Raw genomic sequence first — 16,636 nt, forward strand, 5'->3', positions numbered from 1 at the left:
GGCGCTGGGTCTTGTTACTGCAGGGGGGTCAGGTGACCAGTGAGGGGGCTAAGGCAGCTCCCTGCCTCTCCTAGCACCACAGACTGCGCTGCGCCCCGGCAGCAGGCCCGGCTCTTAGGTGAAGGCGAGGGGAACACACAGGGCTCTGCGCCCTGTCCCGAGCACTCGCTCCACACTCCCATTGGCTGGGAACTGGCTACTGGCTGCTTCTGGGGCACAGCACAGTCTGCGGTGCCGGGAGAGGCAGGAAGCTGCCTTAGCACCCCACCTTACTCAGGGTAAGTCCCTCCTGCCCCAGCCCTGACCCCCAATGCCGGAGCCCCCTCCTGCACCTCAAAGCTCTCCTCCTCAGCCCTGCCCTGGTGCCCGCACTCCAGTCATTTTAAGTCAGCTCACGGCATCAATTATTTTCTTCCGGGGGGTCCTGAGAAAACGAGTTTGAACCCCGCTGGCCTAGCAGATGCCCAGCTATGGAAGTAATATTCCGGAAAAGCCCTGCTCCAGCTCTTAGCCTGCTGCTGCCAGTCCTCCTTCAGCCCTTCCTGGCTCTCGAGGTACATTTGCACCGCACGGGGAGGAGTACCTGGGGCAGGGGTGGTCATGCCCGAGCCCAGGGTACCACAGCAGGACAGAGGAGATGGCTCGCGCTTCAGCGCAGGTGCGCAGGGTCCCCGCAGGGCTTGGATGCGGGTGGCTGGCCCACGCAGAAGCCACGCCACTCCCTCTACTCTCCTGTTATCGCCTGTGCTCGCCAGGTCTAAACCAGCACCCGTATGCCTGCCTGGGACACAATCGCACCCTTCACTTATCGTTCGTTGCTAGCGGCTTGCACTGCTCGGAAAACCACCCCCCCATTCTAGCAGCACCACGCCTCCACTGCACCGGTGTTTAAGCAGAGAGCCAAGTCCAGGGTGCCAAGGCTTGGGGGGAAGGCTGGAACGGCCGCTGTAGGCCAACAGCGCTTGTGGGGTCCCCCAGCAAAGCTCCCTGCTCCCCTGTCGATGGTGATGGAGTTTTTCTGCTTCTGCCTCCACCCTGCTGCAGCCGCTTATGCCCCTGGTTCCTCAGCTACCCTGCGACCGAGAGGCAGGCCCTCCCTTTTATCGAGCTCTTTAAGAGCGGCCTGTCAAGGCTGAGAGCCATTGCTGAAGAGAGAGGCGGGGGGAAGCCGGCAGAGACACTCATGTGTCTCCCCTGTCCATGGTACGGCGCAGAGAGAATGGGACATGTCGGCGTCCGCTCTGCAATCTAATCACACGCCGGCTGCCGGCTCGGACGCACATTGAAATGAGCGGCCGGACGCTTCCTGCTGTACGTCGCGGTGCCATGAAAGAAATCGATGTCCTTCTATGGAGTCGGTCTCACCTCCTCCCTCGTCTTTATTTTGAGAAGCCTCTCTTTCGCCATACGGAGAGCTATGATCGGAAGGGAAAGGGACTCTGGAGGGACCTTTTGCAATGATCGGCATGGCTCTTGCATTTCCCCCGTGACCGCTTTCTAATTCAAGAGGGGGGTGTGAATGCTTTATCTCCACTGGCTGGGGAAATTCACCTCGCCGAGCCTCCAGCCCTGAAGCACTGGCATGCAAGACGTTTCCACTAGTCCTGGACCTGAGCCACGGAGCCGCTCAGAACTAGGGATGTTAAATAGCGGCTAATTGAATAGTCGATTCATCTCATGAATTCTTGTCGGTTACTCGACTATTCTATATTCCCTGGGGGTGGGGCGGGAAGCCAGTGCATTCTGGATCCACTCCTGTGGCGCCCCCTGCCACTCCATGCTGCCTTTATCAGAGGCAGCAGCACGAGGTGCCAGGTGGGAGTTGGTCCATGAAGGGAGCCAGTCTAAAAAACAGCTCCCCTCACAGACTGGCTGCCTGGCACCCCGTGCAGCTGGCTCTGATAAAGAAGCAGCAGCGTGGGATGGTAGCAGCCCCTGTCTGGCGGGGGGGAGGGTGGAGAGCTGAGCTTCCGGACAGGGTGGAGCTGGACCTGAGCCGGGCTGCCTGCCAGCCTGGCTTCTAATGCAGAGCAACAGCAGGGATAGGTCTTGGACCCATCTCAAGCGAGGACTGAACTGGGCTGCTTCCAAAGACATGTGTCTCCTAATTGGGGTTTATACCACTTCACCAGTGGACGGTGGGAGGTCATGTTAGTAGAGACACACCCCACAACTGTTTTCAGAGCAAGAGTTACCTCTGCCAGGCAGTGTTGTATAGTTTGGTTTCACTTCACCAGTCACTGCTAATTGGTTTAATCCACTTACTATGTCTTAGCATAGTAAGATCTATGGTAAGTACATAAGGCCCTGTGTCTCTCCTCTGTTACTATATAATTAATCACAGACCTTCCCAGAAGGGAGGTCTTAACAGGGACCCTAGGTCCTAATCCTAAAGGCAACCGCTATAAGCACGTCACAAGTAAGTGGACATACACACAACTTGAATTCCAGCTTTGTTTCTTTTCTTTACCAGTGAACACAGCACACCACGCTACCTAGTGGAGGAACAATGTAAGTGCAGTACATGCCTCGTGTCTGCCATGTAAAAAAGGCAAAGGCATGCTGCTCCAAGTAGATGCACTAAGATACAGCGGCTGTGTTTCTTCCTCCAGCTCTGGCAAAAAGGCAACGCCATGTTGATTCCCCTTCCTCATTCTGACAATCACAGGGCATTCAGGTAGATTTCCTCCTCCTTTTATGCCCCTGCATCATGAAGCCGTGGGAAAGACCCAGCCCTATGCCCGGAGCGACCTGCCTGGCGGGCTGAGGAAGCTTGTAGGCTGGCTCTTAAGCTGAGCAGCCGCTGCGGCTGCCCTGTGGATTCCCTGCCTCTTTCCAAGCCCTGCACCCAGCCTCCAGCTTGGCCTCCTTCCACTCCTCGCCCTGGCCTCCGAACCAGCTCTACTCCTGCTTTCTCTGACTCCACTTCTGGCTTAGTGCTGGTATTCAGACCCTGACTCCTGCTCTCACCAGTAGGCCTGCTGGCCTACAGCCCAGGAAACTGAGAGAGCCCCGTGACTGCGGGCTGGAAGGACGCGCCGCTGCTACTTTCCACACAGTCAGAGATTCACACTGTGGCATTGCCTGCTGTTTGTGGTGGATATCTGTCCAAGCGGTCCAGCACCCAGGGGACAGACGAGGCTCGAGGATTGCAGACGATGAGCAATTGTAGTCATTAGCGAGCAAGGAGACCACTGGGGTTCGGTTTGCTCCAGGGCCAGACCTAGATCAAACGGTGCCCCAGGCGAGAAGCATCTCTCGGTTAAACTTTTAAATATCTTATCTTTGATTGTAGGCCTTTTCTCGACTCTGACACACCATTTGCAGCCAGTATTTATCCCTGACATAAGACTGCCCGGCCCCTTCTATACCCACTGGGTGAGGAAAATGGAGGGGTGAGGAAAATGAAGTTCTCAGAGTCTGGAAAGTTCCGGGAGATTCTACAAAGGTCCAGAACATTCTGGAGGCTAGTGCAAACTGAGCCCACATAAGGAGTACCAGAAACATTTTACTTCGAATGCTCTGTTTCCCTTTTGTGGCTAACAACAAAAACAGCTCTCTGAGCTCAGTCCCTCCATCCCCAGCAACCCAAGTGGTCACCTAGGTTGCCTGCCCCTAAATCCAGCCCCAATTAGCTCATCCATCATCTCTTTATGCCAGTGTAGGGCCTGTGAATCCATCTAGTTATTTCCAGGGTCTCATTAGTGTGGTAGCTGGGCACAAGATACTGTTCCAGGATCTCCAGGGTTTACAGGGTCTTTCGGAAAAGGGTTGTATTTTCCAAAGATCCGCGTCTAGACTGCCGGGTTTTTTTTTTTTTTTGAAAAAGCTCTGTTTCAAAAAAAGCGGTGGCCATGTTTATGCTAATGAAGCACGAGATATTTAAATCCCTGCTTCATTAGCAATTTCAAAGTATCTAATCTACATCTCAGTCGACGGAGAGGTGTAGTCTAGACATGCTCTCTGTTATATCCGCCCCAGTTTTATAGGAGGTGGATAAAGGGAAAGGAAAAAGGTGGAAGACGGAGGATAAAATGGGAAACCCTGCTGACTCCTTCCCCTGGCCCTGTTCTCTGCCCGTGGGATAGTGGTGTCTGCTGTTGATTTCACAGAGAGTTATGTGTGTCCGTCCTACGCTTGCAGAAGAAGCGGGAGTCGAGGACATCGCTTTGCTGGATTTAACAATGAGAAACAGTCACAGCTGCTGCGAGGTGGCCTTAGCCGCGGGTGCTGATTGTGATGGGAATTTGTCTTGGCAAACAAATTTAAAAAACCCCCATCCAATCAGGACGTGAGTGCACATGTGCGCCCGGGATGCTTAATTAATTTCCTACGGGCGGCAAGTCGCTTTGTCAGAGGAGCGGCCGGTTTTGCGGCATAAGCAAAAGCTGCAAAGGACTCGGCTACAATATCCGCTGGAGACGGGCCGGGCCCTGGGAAGTCCTGTGCCAGTCAGCAGACTGCAGAGACCCCCTTCCCCAGATGGCTGAGGGGAGCAGCTTCCTCGCGTCCTTTGTCGGGCACAGCTGCATGTGTTTTGCTGAGGAGGGAGTTAGCCGAGGTGCGGCTCAAAATTCTGTCAGCGTCACCGCCCCGGCAGCTGGCTACAGCGCTCCACAGACGAGGAGAAACTCGCAGCTGGCCTGGCACGTTAGGTTAGACGGGAAGACGGCTGCTTGCAAGGGGTTGCTGCCTGCGCATCCCAACAGGCAGCACGGCCAGACTCAGGCTGTGTATCTCATCCGTGACAGTGTCGCGCAGCCTGGCTTTTACCCTCCTTGCTCTGCAAGACCAGCCGGCGCCTGGGTGCCCCCTCTCCCGCAGCATCGCAGGCATGACAAAGGTGACCTTGGCTCACCGGCTCCTGCAGGTTTGCTGCTTTCAGCAGATTCCCAGTACACAGCCAGATCCGAATGGATGCAAAGGGAAAGGGCGTTTGGGGGGGAGGGGGGATTTTTCTGTGAGAGCTGGAACGTTCCTCATTTTAAAAATATCTATATACATATATACTAGGTGGCTGTGCCCCTTGCTCGCTGCGCTTGCCAGCCCCCCTCCTGCAGGGGTGAGGCAACCCCAGCTCTCCTCCCACCCCCAGCCACTGGGGAGAACCGAGCTGTGGTCGCCAGACCAGGCCCCTTCTCCCTCCCCCCCACTGCACCAGCCAGCCCCCCTTTTTCTCTCCTCCCCTGCCTCACCAGCCCAGGCCTGGATTGACAGGAAACGATTGTTGTTGTTGCTGTTTCACAAAAAGAAAATCGAACCCTTGGGAACTCTGGTCCCTCCACCAATCTCTCCCCTTGTGAAAGGCCATTTCCAGATGCAACCTGGGGACCCGAGATCCATTCCAACATGCTGGTTCCTTCCCTGTTCACATGCCAACTTCCCCTTGCCTCTGTGCAGTCAGCAGTCCCGGTTTAATATTACAAGCTGGTGCTCCGATGGCCACCTGGCCACGATATTTGGGTGCGGCGCAACCCATGTAACCGTAACCATCACATCCTATAGGAACGGCTCACTCTCTGAGTCACCTGCAATGGTCCTGGGCCAGAGCATCAGAGAACATACTGTGGGGAGCAAGCTTGTTCTGCCTGAGGACCGACAAGGTGACCATCTGGGACCAGGTATTCCTCATCGCCACGTGATGAGTGGCTCCTTTCTGACTAATGATGGGCTGTCTATCACCAGCACCATAACACCATCCATGTGTGGAATGAGTTTTACCAAGGGCACCCTTACGGATGTTGTGTGTCACACGTCACCTCCACCCTGGTGCGCATAACAAAATTCATTCCGCACAAGACTCTGCGCGCTGGACCTCCAAGGAAACCTGCACAAAAGACAGGCCTGGGGGCTTAAATTCATAACTTTGTGGGATGCTAAAAACCACGGTCTTAACCAAGACACTGGATTTATGGCTGATTATAACAACCTGGAACCCACTAACCCCCGCTGGGTTGCTTGTCCTAGGACTTCAGGGGTTTTAACAGTCCACTTTACCTTGAAAGGGCCCTTGGAATATGCTAAGTGATTGGTTTGATCTTGTTTGAGTTCGTTTGATCTTGTTTTACTCCCCCTCCACCTCATTTTCTGTTATCAATTCTGGGTTCCTGTTATTTCCAGTCCAGCTCTGAAGAAGTGGGTTTTGCCCATGAAAGCTCATGATACTTTAAATATTTTGGTTAGTCTCCAAGGGGCCACAGGACCACTCGTTTTTTTTAACGTTACAGGCTCACACGGCTCCCCCTCTGAGGGTATGTCTACACAGCAAAGTTATTTCGAAATAACTTTCCTCGCATCTACACAAGCCAACTGCTATTTCGAAATTAATTCGAAATAGCAGAGGGCTTATTTCGAAATTGGTAATCCTCATTCCACGAGGAATAGTGCCAATTTTGAAATTGCTATTTCGAAATACGCACTGTGTAGACGCTTATTTCGAAATAGGGGACCTCTAGTCCTTCCCAGGGTGCCCTGCTGGCCACTCTGGCCACAAGATAACTTCTGACCTGATGCCCTGCCGGAACTAGTTCTGTCTGGCCTTAAATGTGATTCAGCATCCAATCAGCGTGGACGCACTATTTCAAAATAGCAAAAAGCTATATAGAAAGGCATTTTGTGTGTAGACGCGTTATTTCGAAATAACGCTGTAGTGTAGACATACCCTGAGACAGCTTGCTCTTGTGTTTAGCTGTGACGCTATTTCCCAGGCGGGAGGGAGAACTCTGTGTAGCTCCGCACAGCCTCTCTCTCACCAACAGAGAATGGTCCAATAAAAGATATTCCCCGCCCAGCTTGTGTCTCTAATAGCCTGGGCCCACCACAGCGCCAAATAAACCGCATTCGCGCAGGGTTGTTCTCGAGTGGCCTTAGCCGGCAGTAAAACTCCTGAGGTCACGCAGTGAAGAGAAGGCCACAGAAGTGAGGTGCAATTTGCTACACTTCCCCTCCTTTCTGCCGCACCTTTGTGTCTCACGCTCTTTCTTGTGCTTTGAACCAGTCTCCAGCAATTCAGCTTCCGCCCTGAGGCACCATCATCCTGGTCATGCAAAGCTGTCCCCTTAATCACAAACAGCCTTGCCCAGATGCTGCTTGGTTTCCATCGCCACACACCACTCACCACCCCCGCGCTGTCGGCGGCTCAGCGGCTGAGACAGAGATCAGGCAAAGCCAGCACCTTCTACTCTCAAGAAAATTCAGACCCTCACCGTGTCCCTGGGGAAAGCACCCAACCTCAGCCCTGTCCCATTGGCCTTGGCAGCCTTGGAAACATTTGCACTGTGCTGCACGTCGATAAGGGAGCAGATCCCAAGAGGCGTAAACCGGCATGGATCTAACCAAGAGGTGGGCAAAAGGGCCTTCACGGGCTGGATCCGGCTCACCAAGCGGGTTGATCTGACCCATGGAGGTCCTGCGGCTCCCTCGACCCCAGGCCAATCAGGGCCTAGGGGCCAGGGAGTGCAGGACGCTGAGAGCCAACCCTGGCAGTTGACTCTATGTGCCATGCACCAAAGGGCAGGGAGCAAGAGACTTTGCACTCTCCCTCCCTTCCTTCCGCCTCCAAGCCAGTCAGGGCCTGGGGGCGTGGGGAAGCGCCCGAAGTCTCTCCCGTCCTGCAAGGGGCTGCCACCCCCACACCCTGATTGACCTTGGGGGTGGGCGGGGAGCGTGGGAAGTCTCCTCCCACCACCAGGAGCACGGGCGCCTAAAGGGAACTGACATTATTTCCCGACTGCTGGAAAACGGGGGGAGAGGTGGGAAGGGGGAAACCTGCCATCCCCGTGCTACCTAACCCGCTCAGCCACCCCTTCCCACACAGACGTGAACCCGTCAGGACAACGCCTACACAGATGTCTGCCTCTCCCCCACCCCTGCCCCCACACATCCTTGGAGGTCAATGGCAGAACATGGCATGTGCATCCGCTTTGAGTTCAGCCTTGTAAGGTCCCGGCCAGGCCTTAATGGACCCACAGCCAATCAGAACCATTGACCAGGGTCAGCTCGATAGCTGGTGGGGATTCCGAGCATCGCTCCTGCTGCGGGTGGACTCAGAGCCACACGGACTGAGCTGGGTGGATTGACTGTGGATTGACTCGGAGGCCTTCCCATTCGGTGGGATTATGCTGAGCCATGACTGTCCCCCTAATGTCTTTGTCTGTCCCCTGGGAAGGAAAACAGTCAGCTGGCTCTTTAGATCATTGAAGACCCCCCCCACACACACACACACACACACACACGCACATACACACACTCTGCCTGGAAATCCAGCTGCCTCCCAGCCCCACCGAAGTTGCTGCTGGAGTTCGGAGCTTACCTATTTGCGGTGCCGGGTAGCCGTACTGTTGCAGTTCGTCAGCATCCTCTCGCTTCCTGTTATCTGTGGACCTCAGCGACTGGCTTCTGGAATTATAGCGTCCGTTGGCTACGGCAAGGCAATGGGGCAGGTAAATAAACCTGGGTTCAGGCGGTAAGGTCTTTCACTACAGCGTTACACGTGAGACAACAAACAGCAAAGTGCAAAAGCCCCGTTCGCAAGGCAGTTCGCACACTCCCCTCCTCCCACCATCGGCCTTGAACCAGTGGCTTTCGCATGTAGAAGTGTGGCAACCCAGGTCCTCCGTCCCCTAAGCATCACTTAACAGCTTTCAAAGAGGTTTTAAAACAACGCATCGTCCTGTGGCACCTTAGGGTATGTCTAGACTACATACTTCTGGCAACAGAGGCATGTAGATTAGGCTACCTGGCATAGGAAAATGAAGCGGCAATTTAAATAATCGCTGCTTCATTTAAATTAAAATGGCTGCTGCGCTGAGCCGATTAGCTGTTTGTCGGCTCAGCGCGCTAGTCTGGACACTCTGCGGTCGACATCAAAGGCATTTGTCGACCTCCCCGGTATGCCTCGTGGGATGAGGTTTACCGGGGAGGTCGACAAATGCCTTTGATGTCGATCGCGGAGCGTCAAGACTAGCGCACTGAGCCGACAAACAGCTGATCGGCACAACATGGCAACCATTTTAATTTAAATGCCGGGTAATTTTCCTATGCCGGGTAGCCTAATCTACATGCCTCTGTCGCCAGAGGCATGTAGTCTAGACATACCCTCAGAGACTAACAAAAATCTAGATAATATCATGAGCTTTTGTGGGCAAAACCTACTTCTTCAGATGAGCTGGAGTGGGGTTTTGCCCACAAAATCTCTTGATACGAAATATTTTTTGTTTGTCTCTAAGGCAGGAGTAGGGAACCTTTTTTGGGTCGGGGCCACTGACCCACAGAAAAATCAATTGGGAGCTGCACACAAGTGAGAAGCCAAAAAACCCAACCCAAATCCCTCACTGACATGGCTCACGACTGAGACAGAGAAAGTCACTCTCTACATTCCCCTCACACACCACAGCGTAGGGGGACCCAGCCTTGTGGATTTTGTGTGTTCCAGCCCCACGGTGGGGCAGCAAAGGGGCTTGATCACCAGTGTGGGGCCCCCAGTGTTGGGGCTGTCCCTGAGCCACGGAGGCCGGATCCAGGGAAGCCATGGGCCGCATCCGGCCCCTGGACCAGAGGTTCCTCACGCCTGCTCTAAGGTGCCACAGGGCTACTCGCTGTTTTTAAAGTTCCAGACTAACCTGGCTCCCCTTCTGAGATTTTCAAAGGACTCGTGAGGTTTCCTTGCCCTTCTCTGGAGGAATCGAAAGGGAGGTTTAGTGCGGAGCACGAAAAAGAAACCTTCTTAGCAGGCCACTAAGACAAGCCGGTGCCCACGGCTGTCATGGCGCATGCTGGGGTTTGGCTTGCCTTGCGACGCACGGATAATGAGGCTCACCTTGCCCTCCTCGGCACTTTGAGCGCTAATAGAAAACGCTAGATAGGAGCTTGGTCTTGATGCTATTAGCCTAACACATCCCCTCACCTGGGTTATTTCCTGAGCTGGTTTGGCTCTGCAGCTAGCGACCGGGCCTCCTGGAGAGGCCAAGGTCAGACAGGCGGTGGACTCTGGAGAACAGGGAGATGTGTAGAGGGAGGGGAGAAGTGGGCGGGGAGGGCACAGCATGGCCAGCTCCCACCACGTGACTGGCAAAGGGGAGAGATGAACTCATCGAGCCCCGAACCTCCAGGCGAGGAGCACAAGTCTCTGCTAGTGGAGCTGAAGGACACTAACACTGTTCCAAAGCACAATGGACCCAGCGAGCACGCCCACGGGGTTCAATGCACTTTGGATCAGGCTTCGAGGGCACATCTACACGGGGACACTCGGGGAAGTTACGCCAAAGTCACCAATTTACAGCACAGTAGTTAAAACGCATGAAGCCCACGTGAATATGCTCTTTTCAGAAGCAGGTGGCCTTTGCTCGCGACAGCTTAACTCATGTTTAGAAAATACCGGACATTTATATTTTCTCATTTATATTTTCTCAATTTGTTTCCCAAATGAAGTTGCAGTGGGGGAGGTCTAGGTTGGACATTAGGAAAAACTATTTCCCTAGGAGGGTGGTGAAGCACTGGGATGGGTTCCTTAGTGAAGGGGTGGAATCTCCATCCCTAGAGGTTTTTAAGTTGATGAAGCCCTGGCCGGCTTGATTTAGTTGGGATTGGTCCTGCCTTGGGCAGGGGGCTGGACTTAATGACTCCTGAGGTCTCTTCCAACCCTAGGATTCTAGGATTCTATGTTGCATTTGACTTTGCTCCTCATGTTAAGTCCTGAGCATGCCTGGAGGTAGATTCCTGAGTCCTGAGGTAGATTCATCTCCTCTCTGCCTCCGGCATGTTGCACACCCAGAACAGCGGGCTCTACATGCAGATGCCTTTAGGGGGAACCAGCAATGGGAGAAAGATTTGCTAAGATCTAAATTCTGCGCTCAGCTATCCTGGTGTCAGTCTGAAATAGCTCCGCTTACTTTATCCAAGTAGGCTACGTCTACACGACAGGGTTTTGCCAGCAGAGAGTATGCTAATGAAGCACTCATTAGCATTTGTCGCACTGTCATTAGCATATTCTCTCCCCGAGGCTTTTTACGCAAGAGTTTTTTGTGCAAAAACAAGCCGTGTAGAAGGATTCGTTTTGCGCAAAACCTCCCTTTTGCGCAAGATCCTTATGCCTCAAAAAAGGAAGTCTACACTGATCCATCTCCATGGCTTGTTTTTGTGCAAAACCTCTTGTGCAAAGAGCCTTGGGCAGAGAATATGCTAATGACAGTGCGACAAATGCTAATGAGCACTTCATTAGCATACTCTCTGCTGCAAGGCAAAGCCCTGTAGTGTAGACGTAGCCTAATGGAGAACAGAATTCGGCCCACACAAGCTCTGATCAGGCAACCGGTTTGTTTCCAAACAGAATACACCAGACAGAGGGTCGTTCTGTCCCATGGAGACACAACAGTCTCTCGGCCTTTCAAGTGTGCTGCTGTGGGCTGAAAACGGTGAGAAATCTGGTCCTGGGAACCCTGGGAAAATTAATAAAGGTTAATGGCACTTCCAGGCGTGTGCTGGTGCGAGTTTGTAATGCCATCCAAAAAGGGAAAGCAGAGGAGGGGGAGGAAAAGATGCAGAGCCAGGAGGCAGACTTCGTGTAGAGCAGGTTGGTCTGCGGAGGAGGCCAATATGGGCTGCCTAATTAAAGGCCAGTTTGAAATTCTCCCCCCCAGGTCTCCTCCCCCCTACAGCATCCAAGCAACGAAGCTCCGAAACCAGCCTTCTGTGACTTCTCTTAACCTTCCAGCATTGGCAGTCTGTAAATTGGCTGCTAGCAAAATAAATGAGAAGGCAGATGGACAGCGGCTGAACATCCTACTATTCAAGCATGTACGAGGCTGGGATTGGATACTAAAGGTAAGGATCACCTGGAAAGATGGCATCTGGACTTATTTCGAATACCTGGAAAGCTCAGGGGTGTTCCGATGTGGTGGCCAGGTTTGGGCCCCTACCTTCATACCTACCCCAAATCTACCCCTCCATCCCCAGGTGTACCAGTGCAGCCTAATCTAGTCTAACCTACCCTAGATCCATAGTTCTGAAAGGATCAAAGCCATGAGAATCTACAGTGTCCATTGGTCATCCTAAGCCAGCCCCAAAGTCCATTCATACTGGAAACAGAAGCCAGGAGAAGCAGCGACGTTTAGATATGGAGCGTGACATAGATTTGTTCTGAGACCAGAAAGCACATGGATATGGTGTAAAAAGTTTGGGTGGGTGTCACGTTATTGGATTTTAGGGAAGCAGCCAGATCACTGCTGCACCCATGGGAGGGTGTTGGCCCCAAAAGTGGTACAAAGGGGTTCATGTGCAGTGTCAAATATAAGCTCACTTTCTTCTGATTCCATATATGCTATTCATGTAATTGTATAATGTCTGTGTGTGAAGTGATAAGCATGTACTTTGTGTGGATGCTGAGGCTACGTCTACATTGGCATGATCTTGCGCAAATACTCTTTAATGCAAGAGTTCTTGCGTTAAAGTATTTGCGCAAGAGTGTGTCTACACTGGCATGTGCCTTTGCACAAGAGATGTGTTTTTGAGCAAGAGCATCCGTACCAGTGTAGACGCTCTCTTGCACAAGAAAGCTCCGATGGCCATTTTAACCATCAGGCTTTCTTGCGCAAGAAATTCATGTTGCCTGTCTACACTGGCCTCTTGCACAAGAAAAGTTGCGCAAGAGGGCTTATTCCTGAGCGGGAGCATCATAGTTCTTGTGCAAGAAGCCCTGATTTCACACATTAGAACGTCAGTGTTCTTGTGCAAGAACTCCCCGCCAATGTAGACAGGCAGCATGTTTTTGTGAAAAAGCGGCCGCTTTGGCACAAGATCGCGCCAATGTTGACACAGCCTGAATATTTCTCGGTATGTGGTTGAGCAATGGTCAAAGCTCGGACTATGGACATGCTAATGAGCAAGTCGCTATAGAATAATAGCCCTCTATAGGCCAAGGATACACCTCAAGAATGGTGACTGATACCTAAGGGCTACCAGCAGGGAACACAGGGATAGGCCGCTGGCCAAGTGACCTGCTGCAGCCAAGAAGAGACGGGAAAGAAGGCATCCTCCATTTTGTGCCTAGCTCAGCTCTTCATCCCAGTGGCACGAGTGCAGGGATCGAGGAGCTGGAAAGAACTGTGGACCCACCCTGACGTAGGATGTTCACCAAAGACTTTTAAGCCAGCAACGATAACATCTCTGTTGCAAGCCTGCATCGAGAACTGGGAGATTCGATGCATGTAATGTATGATACTTTAGCAACTTTACTCTCATGCTTTTCTTTCTTGCAGTAATAAATCTTTAGAGTTTAGATTCTAAAAGATTGGCTCAGCGTGGTCTTGTGGGTAAGATCCAGAGGGTAAATTGACCAGGGATCTGTGGCTGCTTTCTTGGGACCAGAAGAACCCATTCAGGGTAGGTGAGAGTTGGTTCTAAAACCCCTCACCTGTGTGCTAGGCCTGGGGCTTTTTGGAGCACGGATATAGCTGGGGTGTCAGAGGGGTTTTGCTCATGAGGCTTCGGGCTGGCCAGGCAGGCAGCTGAATCACTCTGTGGGACTGGTCGGTGGCCTATTTGGGAAGGTTTCCAGTCTGGGGGCTATAGAGAGCCCCAAATTTGAGCAATTCGCCCTGAGCAGATGCCCTCAGCTGTGCCCAGACACGACCCGGTCCATCACAGTGGGTGGATAAATCAATAAAGCAAATTGGCTTTTGAAAATTCGGTCAGTTTCACTAATCTCAGGATCTCCTAGCAAGACGTTCTACGGGTAGATACATGGATTTTTTTTAAAATCTCACCTGTGCCTTCCAGTCTTCCAGAAGATGCCCTGGATGTGAAATTCATACCTATGCAGTGGGGCGTGATTGAGGCCTTGATTTAAAAACCATTTAAAACCAGAGTTTCAACAAGGCCCCGCACCCACAACTGGGGTCCAGTTTTCACAAGTGCTCTGCTCCCATTCTGGCCCTGAGTGAGAACCATGGGAGCCACTGAGCACTTTAGAAAACTTGCCCCTCAGTGGAGGTACATCTGACCCTACAAATGGAAGCAGGAAATGCTACCATGGATGATTATTCATGACAAAGCATTTCAGATTTGTTCCCTCCACAGAGGCCGGTTTACTAATCTCTACATAGCATCTCGTTAGGTACGCTTTCCTCACCGGTCCATTGCTTTCCCTGGCTGTCACTGGGGCTGCGTCTACACTGCACGCTATTTCGGGATATCAAATAGCTATTCCGCGTGTTTTGAGTGCACCCATTATTTCGAAATCTAACGGGCTCGCTATTCCGACATCCCTGTAAACCTCATTCCACGAGGAGAAAGGGACATTTCAGAATAGCAATTTATTTAGAAATAAGGGCTCTAGAGACAGCGTCAGATTTTGAAATAAGCGATTTCAAAATAAGATATGCAAGTTGTGCAGCTCAAATGGCGTCTCTTATTTCGACCTGCAGTGCAGTGTAGACACACCCTAAGGGATTAGTTCCCTGACAAGACATAGCCTGGAGTCTTCCTTTTTACTAATGTCTGGCCTAGGGTCACCTAGGGTGTGTCTAGCCTACATGCTTTTGGTGACAGAGGCATGTACATTAGGCTACCCAGCATAGGGAAATGAAGTGGCGTTTTAAATAATCACTGCTTCATTTAAATTTAAATGGCTGCCGCGCAGTGCTGATCAGCTGTTTGTTGGCTCAGCGCGCTAATCTGGACGCTCCGCAGTCAACATCAAAGGCATTTGTCGACCTCCCCGGTATGCCTCGTGGGATGCGGTTTACCGGGGAGGTCGACAAATGCCTTTGATGTCGACCGCAGAGCGTCCAGACTAGCGCGCTGAGCTGACAAACAGCTGATCGGCACAGCGCAGCAGCCATTTAAATTTAAATGAAGCGGCGATTATTTAAATCGCCGCTTCATTTCCCTATGCCGAGTAAACAAATCTACATGTCTCTATTGCCAGAGGCATGTAGTGTAGACATACCCCTAATGACTAGCCTTGGTCTCAGGTAAGTTGTGGGATTGTGTTTGTGGCTAGGCCTGCCAGATCTCCTCCCAATAAAAGCTGATTAGGAGCCAGAGCTGAAAATGCCAGCCCTTTTGCATGTTAATGGTCTGATTCATCACCCTCTTGCTCCACTTTTACACCAGGGTCAAGGGAGTAAATTCAGGGTCAAATGGGTGAACTTGGCACTATTTTTACATTCATCATGAGCGTTCCCACTGGGCTTGGTTCGGAATGGCTTGGAGTGGTCATCGAAACACTAGCCAGCTGCGATTCTGAGCCATTCACATGGAAAAAAACTCTCAGTGGGATTTGGATCCAGCCCAAAACAGCATGCAGGAGCTTTCTTAAGGGAGAGACACAAGCTAAATGAGGAAGCTAAGTGATGTAGATATTGGGATAGAGAGTACGCTTATTAAGTTTGCAGATGATACCAAACTGGGTGGGGTTGCAACTTCTTTGGAGGATAGGGACATAATTCAAAATGACCTTAGCAAGTTAGAGAAATGGTCAGAGGTAAACAGGATGAAGTTTAATAAAGAGAAATGCAAAGTGCTCCACTTAGGAAGGAACAATCAGTTCCATACATACAAGATGGGAAGCGACTGTCTAGGAAGGAGCATGGCGGAAAGGGATCTAGGGGTCATAGTGGACCACAAGTTGAATATGAGTCAGCAGTGTGATGCTGTTGCAAAAAAAGCAAATATGATTCTAGGTTGTATCAACAGGTGTGTTGTAAGCAAAACTCGTGAAGTCATTCTGCCGCTCTACTCTGCAATAGTTAGGCCTCAGCTGGAGTACTGTGTCCAGTTCTGGGCACCACATTTCAAGAAAGATGTGGAGAAATTGGAAAGGGTACAGAGAAGAGCGACAAGAATGATTAAAGGTCTAGAGAACATGACCTATGAAGCCAGGCTTCATGAACTGGGCTTGTTTAGTTTGGAAAAAAGAAGATTAAGGGGGGACATGATAGCGGTTTTCAAATATCTAAAAGGGTGCCACAAGGAGGAAGGAGAAAATTTGTTCCTCTTGGTTTCTGAGGACAGGACAAGGAGTAATGGGCTTAAAGTGCAGCAGGGGAGGTTTAGATTGGACATTAGGAAAAAATTCCTAACTGTCAGGGTGGTCAAATATTGGAATAAATTGCCAAGGGGGGTGGTGGAATCTCCCTCTCTGGAGATATTTAAGAACAGGTTAGATAGACATCTGTCAGGGATGGTGTAGATGGAGCTTGGTCCTGCCTTGAAGGTGGGGGGCTGGACTCGATGACCTCTCGAGGTCCCTTCCAGTCCTATTATTCTATGATTCTATAACCAATGAAACCCGGGGACATGGAACTCAGCAAACCCTTCAACAATGGAAGGAGGGCAGTAAAGGGGTCGATGTTCAGCCCGGTGTTATTTTAGGTCTTAGCTACAGAAATGATCGGTCATTAAGTGGAGGCTAAGGAATCAGAGATAGTCATAGAGGAGCTGATGTTGAGGACTCAGAAATGACACCAACGATTCCAGAGAAGTTTTAAACATAGGCAGAAAGGAGCTGAAGGAGCCTCACTAGAAAAATGCACCTAAAATATTAGGGACAGGCGGGAATAATCCTCAGCACAGATAGTCAATGGGAAGGAAAAATTGAGAAGCAGTGGTCCTGAAAGAGACCTAGGGATGAGTGTGC

General features: G+C 51.5%; 1 protein-coding gene across 10 annotated transcripts in view; it reads right to left on the reverse strand.

Moving 5' to 3' along the window:
• ADGRB1 (adhesion G protein-coupled receptor B1) overlaps positions 1-16,636 on the reverse strand; it is a 423,185-nt gene that overhangs the window by 191,507 nt on the left and 215,042 nt on the right. For all 10 annotated transcript variants that reach the window (XM_075920018.1, XM_075920015.1, XM_075920016.1 and 7 more), the window contains one exon: positions 8,312-8,419. In XM_075920018.1, coding sequence (XP_075776133.1) covers positions 8,312-8,419 — 108 coding nt within the window. The remainder of the gene's footprint in view (positions 1-8,311; positions 8,420-16,636) is intronic.

This window comes from Pelodiscus sinensis, chromosome 2, assembly GCF_049634645.1.
Source record: "Pelodiscus sinensis isolate JC-2024 chromosome 2, ASM4963464v1, whole genome shotgun sequence".
NCBI lineage: Eukaryota > Metazoa > Chordata > Testudines > Trionychidae > Pelodiscus > Pelodiscus sinensis.